We start from the raw sequence: 16,376 nt of genomic DNA, 5'->3' as shown, positions 1-16,376 counted from the left end.
ATAACAACACGGCAACACAAATATAGTGTCAGGGAGAAAGTCAACAGCATTGAAAATAAGACTGCTAACTTGAGGTCTCAATTCAGCAATGGGGGAGCATATCACTGCCTACTGGACTGCCCCTGGGTCACCCCCGGTCAGTATGAGAGATTCTCAGAAGGCAGAAGCTGATCAGTCTGGTCCATTAGGCTTTGGGGTAATTTAACCATTTAAACATGTAGTCAGCACTTACTGAATACAAAGAATTGACAGTGGTGAGGCCCTCCCCCATCCTAGAGTCAGATAGAGGAGGTAGCAGGTCATAGACAGAGCCTGACCTGTGCTTTCTGCTCTCTGTCTGAGCTCAGCTGTTCCAGGTACCAGTCTGCAAAGTCTCTCCTCACTCCTTGCAGGGCCAGGACAGGGTCTTGAAGGGCCTCAAGCAAGGCCTCAGGGCTCTGTCTTTCCAGGGCATCATCAACAACTTCTAGAGCCCCATGGACTGAAAAGACCAAGACTCCATAATGGCTAGTGAGAAAGCCCACCCCTTAACATCCCCAGTTCAGCCCTCTTCCTGCCTGCCCAGGGTTACCTTCACCCCTGCCCCCTGAGCTCCTAGGGCCCAGCCCAAATTCTTCAGCTTGATCTTCACAGCCTTCCCATCTCACCACCCATACCCTGAGGATATCCTGACCTAAAAAGGCAGAGGCACACTCCATCCTGGGCTTTCAAGCAGTCTCTCCTGCCCTGATCCCCTACCCCCATCCATTCTCCAAACTCTCTTCTTGAAGGACCCCAGACCAACTGCCCCCAGGACCAAGAGCTGAAAAGCCTGCCCCTTTGCCTCTGTCCACTCTATGGATGTCCATTCAAACAGAAGCCCCCTTGACAGCAACCACTTATCCAGACATTAACAGACGTAAAACAGAGCACACACAGCCTTGACTTTGATCTTCCCTTGAAATAAGTGTTGGTCCAAGTGAGGTCATGGGCCTTCTGGCCTGAGAGAAGCCAAGCCCAAAACTCCCTAGGCGGGGGCTTACCCTTCAAACCCCTCCTGGCCTTTCTCTCTTACCATTGACATGGTTGATGTTGCCCTGGATTTCAGCCTGAGTTAGGTAGCAGTCATAGATGTCCTGGCTTTCTCCATCATTCTGCAAAAACTACATTGAGAGGGGAACCTGGGAAAACCAATTCAATCTTTCTTACTCCTCCCTCCCTGTCTGTAACTATTTCTTCTTCTGGGGGTCTTCCCAAGGCCAAAGGTCAGTCTGGTTGGAAGGAATCTGAGGAAATCGTGGGATCTAACCCCCTGGCACTGACACAGTTAAGTTGAACTACCCTTTGGAATCTCCAGTCTAATCTCATCCAGTTCTACATTCCAATCCCTCAGCCCTGCCCCAGAACATTTTCCCTTATCTTCTATTTTGAATTCCCATTATTCTCCTGAGTTCCTCTCCTGCTTCTCAAAAATAACTGACAAGTTGGTTTCTCTAGGCAACTTTGGATTCCGAAGACAGGACAAATAGGAGTCCTGGTTTCACTCGCGATTTTCCAGGCCACCCAGCTTTTCGGCCCCTGCCATCCAAGGCTCCTTACGCGGTTCCTGACATTGGCAGCCTTCTCCATCTTGGCCTGGGCCAGCAGCTCCTGGTAGATGGCTGCCAGAGGCTCTCGAAGATTCCCCAGCAGAGCACTGGGATTCTGCAAGGCAGCCAGGGTGTCCTTGACCACTCCTCGCTCCACTGCCTCATTGATGGCAAGAACAGCCGCATGGACTAGGAGGGGACATGAAAACAAGGTCAGGATGCCAGAGCAAACCCCAGTCCAGCTACAGCATAACCAGCTGCAGACCACTCTGACATCATCCCCTTTTTCCATCCATAGGGGCCAGGCAAGCCAGGTAGGCTGTTGGCCCTGCCTATGATGAGAAGTATCCAGGATTTATGCAGGGGCTATAAGGTTCAGAGTCCTCCCATACTCACTGAACTACCCCAGCAGGGGAGCCTGGTCTCTACCTGCAGCCTCATCCACCGAGAGTTCATTGGCCAGGATGCCCCCGATCTTGCTGAAGGCAGGCAGCTGGAGGCCATATTTAGCTAGTTCAGAGGCCATGTTGCTGAGTTCCTCAGCTGCAATAATAGCACAGATGCCCTTCATCAGGCCCGGAACCCCCAAGACCTGCCCAGACTGTGGTGGTTGGGGAAGGAGCTGGGCTTACCTGTGAATTTCACTTTCCCATATAGATCATGTATCTGAGGGGCCAATCCCAGCCGGAAGAGGAAGAGACTAGGAAAGAATGGAAGGCATTGGGGCCTATTCATTTTCACATGCTGCCTATAATAGGTTTGCAGGAGATACTATGGGGACTTGGAGATGAAGACCATACAGCGCCTGCCCACAAGTCATCCCCCGTTCACAGGGAGAGATGTTATTGTAAGTCGGCACAAGGCAATGCTATAGCAGAAAACTAAGATGCTGTAGGAGCTCTGGGGGGATTGCGAAGGCTTCACAGAGAAGGACACATTGCAGTGGCAGGTCACTGGATGGAGATGGAGGATGGAAAGGGCATAGCAAGCAGAGACCGGCTAAGCTAAGGCACAGAGTCCTCAAAGGATGTGGGAAATGAAGTCAGGAAGAGATGACATGATGGACATAGGAACTGGTCAATTACTTTCTATGATTTAGCCAACTGCTTGCTGATGGCTGGCTGCGAGTAGGACTAAATAGCCTTCTCCATTCACACTGACGGCATGTGACGCTCCTGATGCATCCTAATCTGACTTCCTTGCACCCCAGTCGCAAGGTGAACACTCTTCCCTGCCCGCTCTTTCCCTTCATCCACACAGATCACACATAAATGTGCCCTCCAGCATGCACATAAATCTAAACAAAACTATGTAGGTCAAAAATGTCACTCTGAGAAGCATTCCCTGTGGTCTATCTTCCATCCTCCCTGCTGCAACGTTTGCTGCTGTTGACCATTGGTTGCATCCACCTAGAGGAACCTGGATGACAAAAGTCTTGGTCTCTCACCTGAGTGCATGGATGCAGTAGACCACCCGGGGCATGTTCTTCTTGTCATAAATGTCCGTGGTCTCTGGGAAGAAGGTCTAGAGGGGAAACCAGCCGATTACTGCCATTGAAGACTTTGAAGCAGCACCAGCTATGGAGAGAGGGGCTGAGGAATGGGTCTTCCTCTCTGACCTGGGGTGTGCACTCCTTAGCTGCCTGGGGCTTCTGGGTCAATCTCCCCAACTCTTTACAGTCAGCACTGCATCCACGCACTCAGTGTAAAAGAAAGGCACTGGGGACACATACTAAGCCAAGACCCAGCCACGGACACACAGCCCCAGATTAACCAAACACCAGACAAGACTATCAAGGCTATAGGACGCATGCCACATGCTCCAAGAGGAACAGGCCCCCTGTTCAGCCTACAGACACAGCCAGCCTGTGCCCCTCACCTTGGACTCTTGCCAGAAAGGTGGCATACTGGGAGCTGGCCATGACTCCACAAGGGGCCTAATGAAACACACACTGCCAAGGACCGCAAAGGGTCAGGGCATGCCATCCCTGTCTTCAAGCCAGAGGTCTCTGATCAGTAGGGGCCCCTCTAAGAACTGAGTAACCCCAGGCATGATTTCTCATGCCACCTGGCGACTGTAATGAGGTTTAACCTAAATACCTCTTGGTTACCTTAGATACATAAGAAAGGACCAAATCTAGAGACTTAAAAGTGTTCTAGCCTCACTGAGAACACATGGCCTCTATTGATCTGCCTCTCACCAAAGCATCTGTCTTAACTGTTATTTCCTTGTCTTATAATTGCCTTCTACAGTGAAGAAAAACACTACAGAATCTTATGCCTTAATTTGTATAGTTCTTTATAATTCACAAAAGGAATTCACACAGATCATGTGATCTTCCTGACAACCTTATAAGGAAGACAGGGGAGGGATTACTATCCCCATTTTACAGATGAGAAACAAACTGAGAGTCAAAGAGTGAGAGGACATGCAGCATGTGTCCAGCTGGGGTCCTGGCCTAGGCTTCCAAGTCTACCGCCTTGGGATGTGGTGTGTCCTTGCTTCACGCTATGAAATTCTGGTGGAAAGATGGCTGGCCAACGTGAGGCCCACCTCCTGTGTTATATAGGGGCCTCACTGACTAATGGGAACAATGCATCCTGGGCCAGGTTGCCTTCACCTCCCTTCACTTCCCTTACCCACAAGGAAGTGAAGACAGACACCAGGTAACATGGTTCAAAGACATACAGCCTCAGGGAACTTAAACCCTTAGATTAAGTTCATTTAGAAGGCACACGGAGATGAGCACTAAAGAGTGCCAGGGAGATAAAGCATGTGTGTGGTGGAGGTGCAGGTGCTGGTGAAGAGCAAAGATGAACCCCAGTCTTGAGACCCAGTGTTACCGAAGGCAGACCGATGTGGGCTACTGCAGACAGCCAAAAGTTGATGTTGTCCGTGTGACGGAAATGCAAGCCAGTTGCCTAAAAGGGAAGGAAAGAGAAGAGAATCTATTTCCACAGTTCTCAGGATTCCCTCTGGGTAGAGCCCAGACGACAGCTTGAAGATTCAAGGGGTGGGGGCAGAGGACCCTGTCCTATGGATTTCCCATCCCCCCAGGACAGAGACACAAAGACAGAGAGAAACCACCAGGGACGGATGACCCAGTGGGTTATTTGGGAAGGATGGCACAGGGATGGGATTAGCAAGCTAGTAAGGCTTCCTGGAAAAGGGGAGTCCGGAGCTGGGATGGGAAGGAGAGGCGGGTTGGCTTGACTAGAGCACAGGGAAGGGGCAGCATGTCCTGGAAGTAACTTCAAAGTGGCAAAGCTTACAAGCCTCTGAGTGTAGACTGTGGGTAGAAAAGTCTGCTTGGAAGTTCTCATATCAGAGGCATCTCAAAGCCCACCTAGCAAATGCCCCTTGCTGCTAAGCATAGTACACACCGCCCGGCTGCAAGACACCAATTGAAACCCGTTGTTCCAGTGCAATGATTACTAGCACCTTTTATATCCTCAATAATACCCAGGTTTGGACAATAAATTATATGGTCACCCCACTCTCACAACTTTGAGAACAGATAGTTTGAGAGGAACAAGGTAGAAAGTAGAGAACTCTGTTCCCCACCTGGTACCGTAGCTGCTCCACGTCATAGATCTTCTTCAAGGGAACCACAGAGGGTGCAAAACAGTGGCCCAGCTTGGCCAGCAGTACTCCGTTCCGGAGGCTCTCCTCCAGCTCCACCGGGGAAGGAAGCTCCTCCTTCAGGCAGGCCTCTATCCAGCTGAGAGCATAAGAGCAGCTTCTCACCCCCTCTGGCAGGCCACAGCACTTCATTCCAACCACAAGACCTTCCCTCCCTCCCTCTCTCCCCCTAAGCAGCCTCTCACTCTCTCCTGCCTCCTGTTCCTGCCCTACTCCCAACTCCCCTCTCTGCCCATTGCCTGGCTGTTCCCACCTTCTCCCAAGCTGCCCCAAACACTGGGATTGGCCTATCCTCAGCCCCCACCCACCCTATACATCTTCCCTGACAGATACTGAAGCTGCCCATCTTCAGTGAGGCTTAAACAGGCTCTTACCTGTTACATGATATAACCTCTCACTCAGTCTGGTTATGCATTTGGCTGTTGAACCAAATTGTACCTGCTCACTTCTCTTATTCTGCATGTTCTGAGAACCCAGGTATACAAAGGTCATGTCTACACAGCCCATAACCCAGCTTTGATGATGATGATGAGGGGAGTAGGGAAGCCCCAGGGTTGAAGCGAGGGGAGCAGCACAAAGGGACAGAAAGGTCACAGCTCTTCGAATCAGAAGACCTGCTTTCCACACCATCTCCCCCACTTCACCTCTCTGGGCCTCAGCTGCATAATCTGTAAAATGAAGATACCACCTGTACTTCCTGCTTCAGTGGGCAGCTGCCAGGATTAAATGAGTTAATGAATGTGAAAACACTTTGAATATAAATGTAAAGTATTATTATGGCTGATGATTATATGAGGGAGAGAATAAGGGCCTCTCCACATGTTGGGGCCTATAGGAAAGATCTGTTTTCAAAGAGAGAGCCAGTCACACCTCCCTTCATGCCTTCCCTGACACAGACACCCTGGTTTTCTATCTACCCCATCCTACCTACTTTCTTTGGAGAACATTAAAAATATGCTATTGATTAAAAGGAAAGAATTAAGCATTTATCCTGTCTTTAGAGCCAACATCCATTCACAGGAAATATGGGGTACAGAGGAACAAGTTGAGGGACACAGGAAGTGAATAGACAAAGCCAGAATGTAGGATGTTCTACAGGACAAATGACCCGGTTTCTTCAACAAGTCAATGACATAAAGAACTGCTTATGTCAGTTCTAGATGAAAGAAGACTTAGTAGTACATAACAACCAAATGTAACATGTGAACTCTTTCAGATCCTTAACTGAATAAGCCAACTGTAAAAATAGACGATTTTTTTAGACAATCAGGAAAATTTGAAAATGGCCTCAGTGTTGATCTTCCAAGGATTAATGGATAACTTAGGTGGGTATTATAATGGTATTGTGGTTATGTAAGCAAGTGTCCATATATAGAGATATGTATTAAATTATGTAAGGGGATAAAAGGACGTGATGTTGTCTTTGTTCACAGATGGCATGATCGTCTTTGTAGAAAATCTGAAAGCATGACACCAGAAAACTCGTGGCGTTAATAAGTGATTATAGCAAGGTTGCAAAAGACAAGGTTAATATATAAAAGTCAATTGCGGGACTTCCCTGGTGGCGCAGTGGTTAAGACTCTGTGCTCCCAATGCAGGGGGCCTGGGCTTGATCCCTGGTCAGGGAACTAGATCCCACATGCATGCTGCAACTAAGGAGCCCGCGAGCCACAACTACAAAGCCTGCCAGCCACAACTAAGGAGCCCGCTGGCTACAACTAAGGAGCACATGTGCTACAACTAAGAAGCCAGCAAGCTGCAGCTAGGAAGCCCGTGAGCCGCAACTAAGGAGCCCACCTGCTGCAACTAAGACCTGGTGCCACCAAATAAATAAATAAATAAAATATAATAAATATAAAAATAATAAAATAAAATATTATAAAGCAGAAACTAACACACCATTGTAAAGCAATTATACTCCAATAAAGATGTTTAATAAATAAATAAATAAATAAAATAAAATAAAAGTCAACTTCTTTCCAATTCACCAGCAACAAACAAGTGGAATTTGAATTAAAAACACAATACCATTTACATTAGCACCCCTGAAAATGAAATACTTAGGTATAAATCTAACAAAATATGTACAAGATCTACATGAGGAAAGCTACAAAACTCTGATGAAGGAAATCAAAGAACAACTAAATAAATGGAGAGATAGTCCATATTCATGGATAGGAAGACTCAATATTGTCAAGATGTTAGTTCTTACCAACCTGAGCTATAGATTCAATGCAGTCCTAGTCAAAACCCCAGCAAGCTGTTTTGTGGATCTCCACACACTGATTCTAAAGTTTACATGGGGGCTTCCCTGGTGGCACAGTGGCTGGGAATCCGCCTGCCAATGCAGAAGACACAGGTTCAGGCCCTGGTCCGGGAGGATCCCACATGCTGCGGAGCAGCTAGGCCTGTGCGCCACAGCTGCTGAGCCTGTGCTCTGGAGCCCGCAATCTACAACTACTGAAGCCCTCGCACCTGGAGCCCGTGCTCTGCAACGGGGGAGGCCACTGCAGTGAGAAGCCTGCGCACCGTGGTGAAGAGTGGCCCCTGCTCGCGGCAACTAGAGAGAGCCCGCATGGAGCAACGAAGACCCAACTCAGCCAAAAATAAAATTAAAAAAAAAAAAAATAAATAAATAAAAATAAAGTTTACATGGAGGCACACCCGGCTAACTCAGTCAGTGGAGCATGAGACTCTTAAAATTTACATGGAGAGACAAAATACCCAGAATAGCCAACATGATATTGAAGGAGAAGAGCAAAGCTGGTACACTAACACTACCTGACTTAGCCACAGTAATCAAGACAGTGTGGTATTGGTGAAAGAATAGGTAAATAGATCAGTGGAACAGAAGACAGACCCACATAAATACAGTCAATTGATCTTTGACAAAGGAGCAAAGGCAATACAATGGAGCAAAGATAGTCTCCTCAACAAATGGTGCTGGAATAACTAGACATCCACATGCAAAAAATGAACCTAGACCTAGACCTTACACCCTTCACAAAAATCAACTCAAAATGGAGCATCAACTTCAAAGTAAAACGCAAAGCTGTAAAACTCCTAGAAGGCAACATAGGGGGAAACCTAGATGACCTTGGGTATGGCAATGACTTTTTAGATACAACACCAAAGGCACAATCTTTGAAAGAAATAATTAATAAGCTAGATTTCACTAAAATTAAAACTTCTGCTCTACAAAAGGCAATGTAAAGAAAATAATAAAACAAGCCACAGACTGGGAGAAAATATTTGCAAAAGACACATCTGAGGGAATTCCCTGGCGGTCCAGTGGTTAGGACTCGGCACTTTCACTGCCAGGGACCAGGTTCAATCCCTGGTCAGAGAACTAAGATCCCGCAAGCCACATGGCATGGCCAAAAATAAATAAATAAAATAAAATAAAATAATTATAAAAAAAAGACACATCTGATAAAAGATTGTTACCCAAGATATACAAAGAACTCTTAAAACTCAACAGTAAGAAAACAGTCTGATTAAAAAATGGGACAAAGAACCTTAACAGACACCTCACCAAAGAAAGATATACAAAGAAGATATACAGATGGCAAATAAGCATCTGAAAAGATGCTTCACATCATATGTCATCAGGGAAATGTGAATTAAAACAATGGTGAGATACCAATATACATCTATTAGAATTGTCAAAATCTGGAACACTGATAACACCAAATGCTGCTGAGGATGTGGAGCAACAGGAATTCTCATTCGTTGCTGGTGGGAATACAAAATTGTACAGCCGCTTTGGAAAGCCGTTTGGTGGTTTCTTACAAAACTAAACATACTCTTACCATATGATCCAGCAGCTGTGCTCTTTGGTATTCAGCCAAAGGAGTCGAAAACTTACATCTACATAAAAACCTGCACAAGGATGTTTATAGCAGCTCTATTCATAACTGCCAAAACTTGGAAGCGACCAAGATGACCCTCAATAGGTGAATGGATTAATAAACTGTGGTACATCTAGACAATGGAATATTATTCAGCACTAGTAAAAAATGAGCTAGGAAGCAATGAAAAGACATGGAGGAAATTTAAATGCATATTACTAAGTAAAAGAAGCCCATCTGAAAAGCCTGCATATTGTATTATCCCAGGTATGTGAAATTCTGGAAAAGGCAAAACTATGGAGACAGTAGAAAGATGAGTGGTTGCAAGAAGTTGGGGATGGCGGTGGGGCAGAGGGAATGAATAAATGAAACACAGAGACTTTTTAGGGTAGTGAAACTACTCTATGATACTATAATGATGGATGGCTATATGTCATTATACATTTGTCCAAACTCATAGACTACAGTATACAACATGAAGAGTGAACTCTAAGGCAAACTATGGACTTTGGAGGATTACGTGCCCAAGTAGGTTCACCAATTGTAACAAGCATACCACTCTTGTGGGGGCTGTTGATAATGGGGGAGGCTATGTATGTTTGTGGGGAGGAAGGATATGGAAAACCCCTGTATCTTTCTCTTAATTTTGCTGTGAACCTAAACCTGCTCTAAAAAATAGTCTGAAAGAAAAAAAAAAAAAAAGATGCTATTTCAACTTTCCCTTTCCCGTAGAATGGACTCTTGTCTTTTTGTATTTGCTTTGAGGGCAGGTGCCTGGGGTGGGCAGGGTGGGAAAGGGAGACCAGAAAGAGGCAGTCCCTCTGCTCACCGCTTGGCTTCCTCCAGCCGGCACAGGTACTCATAGGCAACGTTCTGCCGCCTCTGCTCATCCATTTCCTCAGCTGTGAGGCGTTCATCTGAGGAACCAAGGAGGGGAGCATTAGACAGAGGGCTGTAGCAAGCTTCTTCTTTTTTTTTTTTTTTTTTTAATGTCATTTGATGGGCCCATCTTTTTTTAAATTTTATTTATTTATTTATTTATGCCTGTGTTGGGTCTTCGTTTCTGTGCGAGGGCTTTCTCCAGTTACGGCAAGTGGGGGCCACTCTTCATCGCGGTGCGTGGGCCTCTCACTATCACGGCCTCTCGTTGCGGAGCACAGGCTCCAGACGCGCAGGCTCAGCAATTGTGGCTCACGGGCCTAGTCGCTCCGCGGCATGTGGGATCTTCCCGCATGTGGGATCTTCCCAGATCAGGGCTCGAACCCGTGTCCCCTGCATTGGCAGGCAGATTCTCAACCACTGCGCCACCAGGGAAGCCCCTGCAAGCTTCTTCTTAACAGACTTTCTAAGGCAACTCTGTTCAGAAACCGGAGGCATCTCCCACATGTCTGTCCCCCTATTCCCAGGACACTGGCTCCAATCTTCTCTCCCATCCAGTAAAGCTATCCTAGTCAGCACCCTGTTAAAGGGAGGCCTCTGCACCCTTTAAGAGGGGATCCTTCCTGCATTGGAGGTACTCCTTCCCTTTCCCCTCTAGCCATCTTCCTGACCTCCCCCTTCCAAAACCTACTTCATGGCTCTTCCCTCAGTACCTCCTAGTAGGAATGTCCAGATCCTTCCTTGGCTGGGAACTTAGCTCCTCATTTTATCCCTAATTAGATTCTGAGTTCTCCAAGAACTGTACTTGCGTCATCCTCCTCAGGTACTCTCCCAGAGGCTAGGTTAACAGGACCAACTAGAACTCATCATTCAGCAGCCATTCATTCATTCAATACCTCCTATATGTCAGGCACTGGACTAGCGGACTCCTACTCTCAAGAAGTACAAAGATTATTATTAGAAGAGAAAAACATGTAAGTAAAAAACTTCAACCTGATGTGAGAAGTGCGATCATAGTTCATGAATAGTCTATGGACGTAGACATAGAGAACGGACATGTGGACACAGGGCGGGAAGGGGAAGGTGGGATGAACTGGGAGATTACGATGGCCATATATACACTACCATGTGTAAAAGAGGTAGCTAGTGGGGACAAGGTATAAAGCACAGGAAGCTCAGCTCGGTGCTCTGTGATGACCTAGATGGGTGGGATGTGGGGGGGGAGGGGTGGAGGTCCAAGAGGGAGGGGATATAGGTATACATATAGCTGATTCACTTCGCTGTACAGCAGAAACTAACACAACATTGTAAAGCAATTATACTCCAATAAATAAATTAAAATAGTCTATGGAAGCAGCAGAGGAAGCAAAGGATTCTATCTGTGAGTAGAATCTTAAAGAAAGAACAGGCAGAAAGGGAGAAAAGGCAGTTCAACAGAGGGAACCACGTGAAAAAAAGCCACTCACTTGGGTTTAAGTGGAAGGACAGAGAATTTTAAAAGATCACAAAGGTGTATTTACTCTCCCTTTTGGTATAGGTCACCTGAGGAGTTAAATAGTCTCCAAGCTAAATAAAATGCAGACAGTCTCTGACTCCTAAACTCAAGAACAGGAAATCCCTTAAATGAGACAGCATTCATATTCTGCCTTAGCCACAGCCTCCTTTTATCCTTTTCCCCCCTCTTCTCCCCTATCTCTCTAGTCTCCTTAGGGAAGACAGTACAAAAGCAGACAAAATGAGAGAAAGCTACACACATACACCAAGAAAATAAAGTCAGAGAGCTTGAAAACAGAGACAGAGCTTAGCAAATGTCTTTGACTCAGCACTTAATGTCGTTCCCACTCTTTATCTCTTTTCATTATGTTGCATATCCTGCAATATGATTGGGGGAGGGGCAGGGCTTCTTTGAATTGTCAGTTAAGCAAGTTAAAACACACACACACACACACACACACACACACACACACACACACACCCCTCCATGTTCAAATTTGAAAGCACTGGCCAATCGCAGGAAATCCATCAGTTCCTGAGGGGGGTGTACAAGAAACAAGTGTTGGTTGCTAAGCATGGAAAATAAACCAGTAAGTGAGTGACATCACTTCAGAGTTATGAATTGAGGACTGTGAGAGATGGGCGGGACTTTGTACATACACACAGAGTCTTAAAAAAAAAAAATCAGTTTTCCTGTCCTTTTCAGATCTGGAACTAGCTAGCTTTCCTTCAACAGATCGGTGGACGTGGACTTCGCTTTTTGAATCCTAATGGAGAGGAAGGGAAAGGAGTAGATTTTGCTTTTCTTTCAGAAGGTCAGATGGAAACCTTTCTGCGGTCCCATTTTTCGGACCCCAGTCTCTCTTTCTAAAGCAGTGTTTTTGAAAGTGTGGTACTTGGACTACCCGCATCACAGTTACGTGGGGTGACGGAAGAAGCACAGCGGTGCTTGTTATAAATGCAGATTATGGGCCCAAGTCGAGACCTATTGTTACTAAAGTTCTGGGATAGGATTCAGGAATCTGCATTTTAAATTAGCTCCCCGGGTAATTCCGACACCGTAAAGTTTGAGAGGCGTTGTCTCAAAGAAGCATCAAAAAGTCAAGGAAGCCCCCCCAGGCCTTGTTAGGCGTTCCGTCCCCTGGTAGCTCTTGGCAAGTATGGTAGCCATCAGTAATTGCCGAATTTTTAAGGGGCCATCCAGACCACCTACATTCTCCCATTCCCGGAGCCCCAGAATTTGGGAATAAGGGAGAAAACTCTTTGTAAGCTTTGAAGCGAGACAGAGAAGTCGGAGCGTTTCGCAGCTCACAGCTTTACTCCGGCCCGCAGGAGTCCGGACTGAGTGCTCCCTCCCCACTGAGCATAGCCCGGCCGCCCCTTGCTTGGTTGGCCCTGCGCCCAACCCCAACCCCAACCTCTCCCAGGACCACCGAGTCCCCGACCAGTGGCATCACTGCCGGACCCTTCTCGGCCCCTTCTGGCACTCACAGGTCGCCCGGCCCGGGCCCGTTCCTCTCCCCTCCATGTTCCTCCTTCTTCCAGGTTTGAATCTCCCGCCGCCCGGCCACCGCCCCTCATCGTAGCCACAGGCGGACAGGACACTTCCGGTCCGTGCCGCAGGGGCCTCTGGGATTTGTAGTTCCATGTTTGGGAGGTGCGCCGCCAGGTGAGGCGAAGGGAACCGTCCAAGGCAGGGAGGGGCGCTCCCCGAGGGGAGCTCCCGTTCCTGTGGTATTTTGGGTCGCTGTTTCTCCAGGGCTCCTTCGCTGCTAAACCGTCTTATTTGAAGTAGCCCCTGCGCCTACCCCTGCCTCTTATCATTTCCCCCTAGTATTCCCATTAACTCCCCCTCCACTTCCTATAGTGTTCTTTGGTCCCTTTAACTTGAGGGCCTACTATATATACATATAATGGAATATTAGCCATAAAAAAGAATAAAATATTGCCATTTGTAGCAATGTGGATGGACCTAGAGAATATTATGCTTAGTGAAACCAGAGAAAGGCAAATACTATGTGGTATCACTTATACATGGAATCTAAAAAATAATACAACTGAATGTATATACAAAACAGAAACAGACTCACAGACATAGAAAACAAACTTGTGGTTACCAAAGGGGAGAGGGAGGCAGAGAGGGACAAATTAAGCGTATGAGATGAACAGGTACAAACTACATAAAATAGATAAACAATGAGGATTTACTGTATAGCACAGGGAATTATACCCAATATCTTGTAATAACCTGTAATAGGATATAATCTGAAAAAGCACTGCATCACTATGCTGTACACCTGAAACTAACACAATATTGTAAATCAACAATACTCAATTAAAAAAAAAATTCAAAGGACTGAATGAAGTTTTTGAGGAAGAGCATGTAAAGTAAGAAACGAGCAAAGGGCAGAGTGTTGGGAAACACTAGCATTTAAGAGGTGGACAGAGACTCCCTCTTGCGAGAACACCAGAAACACAACTGGCTGCTGGACAATCATCGACAGGAAGACACTGGACTTCACCAAGGAGGATACCCCACGTCCAAGGACAGAGGAGAAGCCACAGTGAGATGGTAGGAGGGGCACAATCAGAGTAAAATCAAATCCCATAACTGCTGGGTGGGTGACTTACAGACTGGAGAACACTTATACCACAGAAGTCCACCCACTGGAGTGAAGGTTCTGAGCCCCACGTCAGGCTTCCCAATCTGGGGGTCTGGCAACGGGAGGAGGAATTCATAGAGAATCAGACTTTGAAGCCTAGTGGGAATTGATTGCAGGACTTCGAGAGGACTGGGGGAAACAGAGACCCCACTCTTGGAGGGCGCACACGGAATAGTGTGCGCATCGGGACCCGGGGGAAGGAGCAGTGACCCTGGGGGAGACGGAACCAGACCTACCTGCTAGTGTTGGAGGGTCTCCTGCAGAGGTGGGGGCTGGCTCTGTTTCACTGTGGGGACAAGGACACTGGCAGCAGAAGTTCTGGGAAGTACTCCTTGGCGTGAGCCCTCCCAGAGTCTGCCATTAGCCCCACCAAAGAGCCCAGGTAGGCTCCAGTGTTGGGTTGCCTCAGGCAAAACAACCAACAGGGAGGGAACCCAGCCCCGCCCATCAACAGTCAAGTGGATTAAAGTTTTACGGAGCTCTGACCGCCACAGCAACAGTCAGCTCTACCCACCACCAGAGCCTCCCTTCAAGCCTCTTAGATAGCCTCAACCACCAGAAGGCAGGCAGCAGAAGCAAGAAAAACTACAATCCTGCAGCCTGTGGAACAAAAACCACATTTACAGAAAGATAGACAAGATGAAAAGGCAGAGGGCTATATACCAGATGAAGGAACAAGAAAAATCCCCAGAAAAACAACTAAATGAAGTGGAGATAGGCAACCTTCCAGAAAAAGAATTCAGAATAAAGATAGTGAAGATGATCCAGGACCTCGGAATAAGAATGGAGGCAAAGATTGAGAAGGTGCAAGAAATGATTAACAAAGACCTAGAAGAATTAAAGAACAAACAGAGATGACCAATACAATAACTGAAATGAAAACTACACTAGAAGGAATCAATAGCAGAATAACTGAGGCAGAAGAATGGATAAGTGACTTGGAAGACAGAATGGTGGAATTCACTGCTGTGGAACAGACTAAAGAAAACAGAATGAAAAGAAATGAAGACAGCCTAAGAGACCTCTGGGACAACATTAAAAGCAACAACATTTGCATTATAGGGGTCCCAGAAGGAGAAGAGAGAGAGAAAGGACCAGAGAAAATATTTGAAGAGATTATAGTTGAAAACTTCCCTAACATGGGAAAGGAAATAGCCACCCAAGTCCAGGAAGCGCAGAGAGTCCCATACAGGATAAACCCAAGGAGAAACACGCCAAGACACATAGTAATCAAAGTGGCAAAAATTAAAGACAAAGAAAAATTATTGAAAGCAACAAGGGAAAAACGACAAATAACATACCAGGGAACTCCCATAAGGTTAACAGCTGATTTCTCAGCAGAAACTCTACAAGCCAGAAGGGAGTGGCATGATATACTTAAAGTGATGAAAGGGAAGAACCTACAACCAAGATTACTCTACCCGGCAAGGATCTCATTTAGATTTGATGGAGAAATCAAAAGCTTTACAGACAAGCAAAAGCTAAGAGAATTCAGCACCACCAAACCAGCTCTACAACAAATGCTAAAGGAACTTCTCTAAGTGGGAAACACAAGAGAAGAAAAGGACCTACAAAAACAAACCCAAAACAATTAAGAAAATGGTCATAGGAACATACATATCGATAATTACCTTAAACGTGAATGGATTAAATGCTCCAACCAAAAGACACAGGCTTGCTGAATGGACACAAAAACAAGACCCATATATATGCTGTCTACAAGAGACCCACTTCAGACCTAGGGACACATACAGACTGAAAGTGAGGGGATGGAAAAAGATATTCCATGCAAATGGAAATCAAAAGAAAGCTGGAGTAGCTATACTCATATCAGATAAAATAGACTTTAAAATAAAGAATGTTACAAGAGACAAGGAAGGCCACTACATAATGATCAAGGGATCAATCCAAGAAGAAGATATAACAATTATAAATATATATGCACCCAACATAGGAGCACCTCAATACATAAGGCAACTGCTAACAGCTATAAAAGAGGGAATCGACAGTAACACAATAATAATGGAGGATTTTAACACCTCACTTACACCAATGGACAGATCATCCAAAATGAAAATAAATAAGGAAACAGAAGCTTTAAATGACACAATAGACCAGATAGATTTAATTGATATTTATAGGACATTCCATCCAAAAACAGCAGATTACACGTTCTTCTCAAGTGCGCACGGAACATTCTCCAGGATAGATCACATCTTGGGTCACAAATCAAGCCTCAGTAAATTTAAGAAAATTGAAATCATATCAAGCATCTTTTC

At 46.1% G+C, this 16,376-nt stretch overlaps 1 protein-coding gene across 8 annotated transcripts in view; it reads right to left on the bottom strand.

Annotated features, from left to right (window-relative positions):
* The window catches only part of IQGAP3 (IQ motif containing GTPase activating protein 3), a 42,609-nt gene extending 29,512 nt beyond the window's left edge, over positions 1 to 13,097 (bottom strand). For 3 of the 8 annotated variants that reach the window (XM_082414745.1, XM_082414752.1, XM_082414749.1), the window contains exons 1-10: positions 12,926 to 13,097; positions 9,891 to 9,978; positions 5,133 to 5,289; positions 4,412 to 4,489; positions 3,016 to 3,092; positions 2,201 to 2,268; positions 1,998 to 2,111; positions 1,579 to 1,757; positions 1,055 to 1,142; positions 318 to 496 (exon numbers count right to left, since the gene is read on the bottom strand). In XM_082414745.1, the coding sequence (XP_082270871.1) occupies positions 318 to 496; positions 1,055 to 1,142; positions 1,579 to 1,757; positions 1,998 to 2,111; positions 2,201 to 2,268; positions 3,016 to 3,092; positions 4,412 to 4,489; positions 5,133 to 5,289; positions 9,891 to 9,978; positions 12,926 to 13,082 (1,185 nt within the window). In that variant the 5' untranslated portion in view covers positions 13,083 to 13,097. The remainder of the gene's footprint in view (positions 1 to 317; positions 497 to 1,054; positions 1,143 to 1,578; positions 1,758 to 1,997; positions 2,112 to 2,200; positions 2,269 to 3,015; positions 3,093 to 4,411; positions 4,490 to 5,132; positions 5,290 to 9,890; positions 9,979 to 12,925) is intronic. The other 5 variants (XM_082414747.1, XM_082414750.1, XM_082414748.1 and 2 more) reach the window with 3 other exon arrangements.
* Positions 13,098 to 16,376: the final 3,279 nt, after the last annotated feature.

Source organism: Balaenoptera physalus, assembly GCF_965194825.1.
Source record: "Balaenoptera physalus genome assembly, chromosome: 1".
Classification (NCBI taxonomy): domain Eukaryota; kingdom Metazoa; phylum Chordata; class Mammalia; order Artiodactyla; family Balaenopteridae; genus Balaenoptera; species Balaenoptera physalus.
This window is presented reverse-complemented; position numbering and strand designations above follow the sequence as displayed.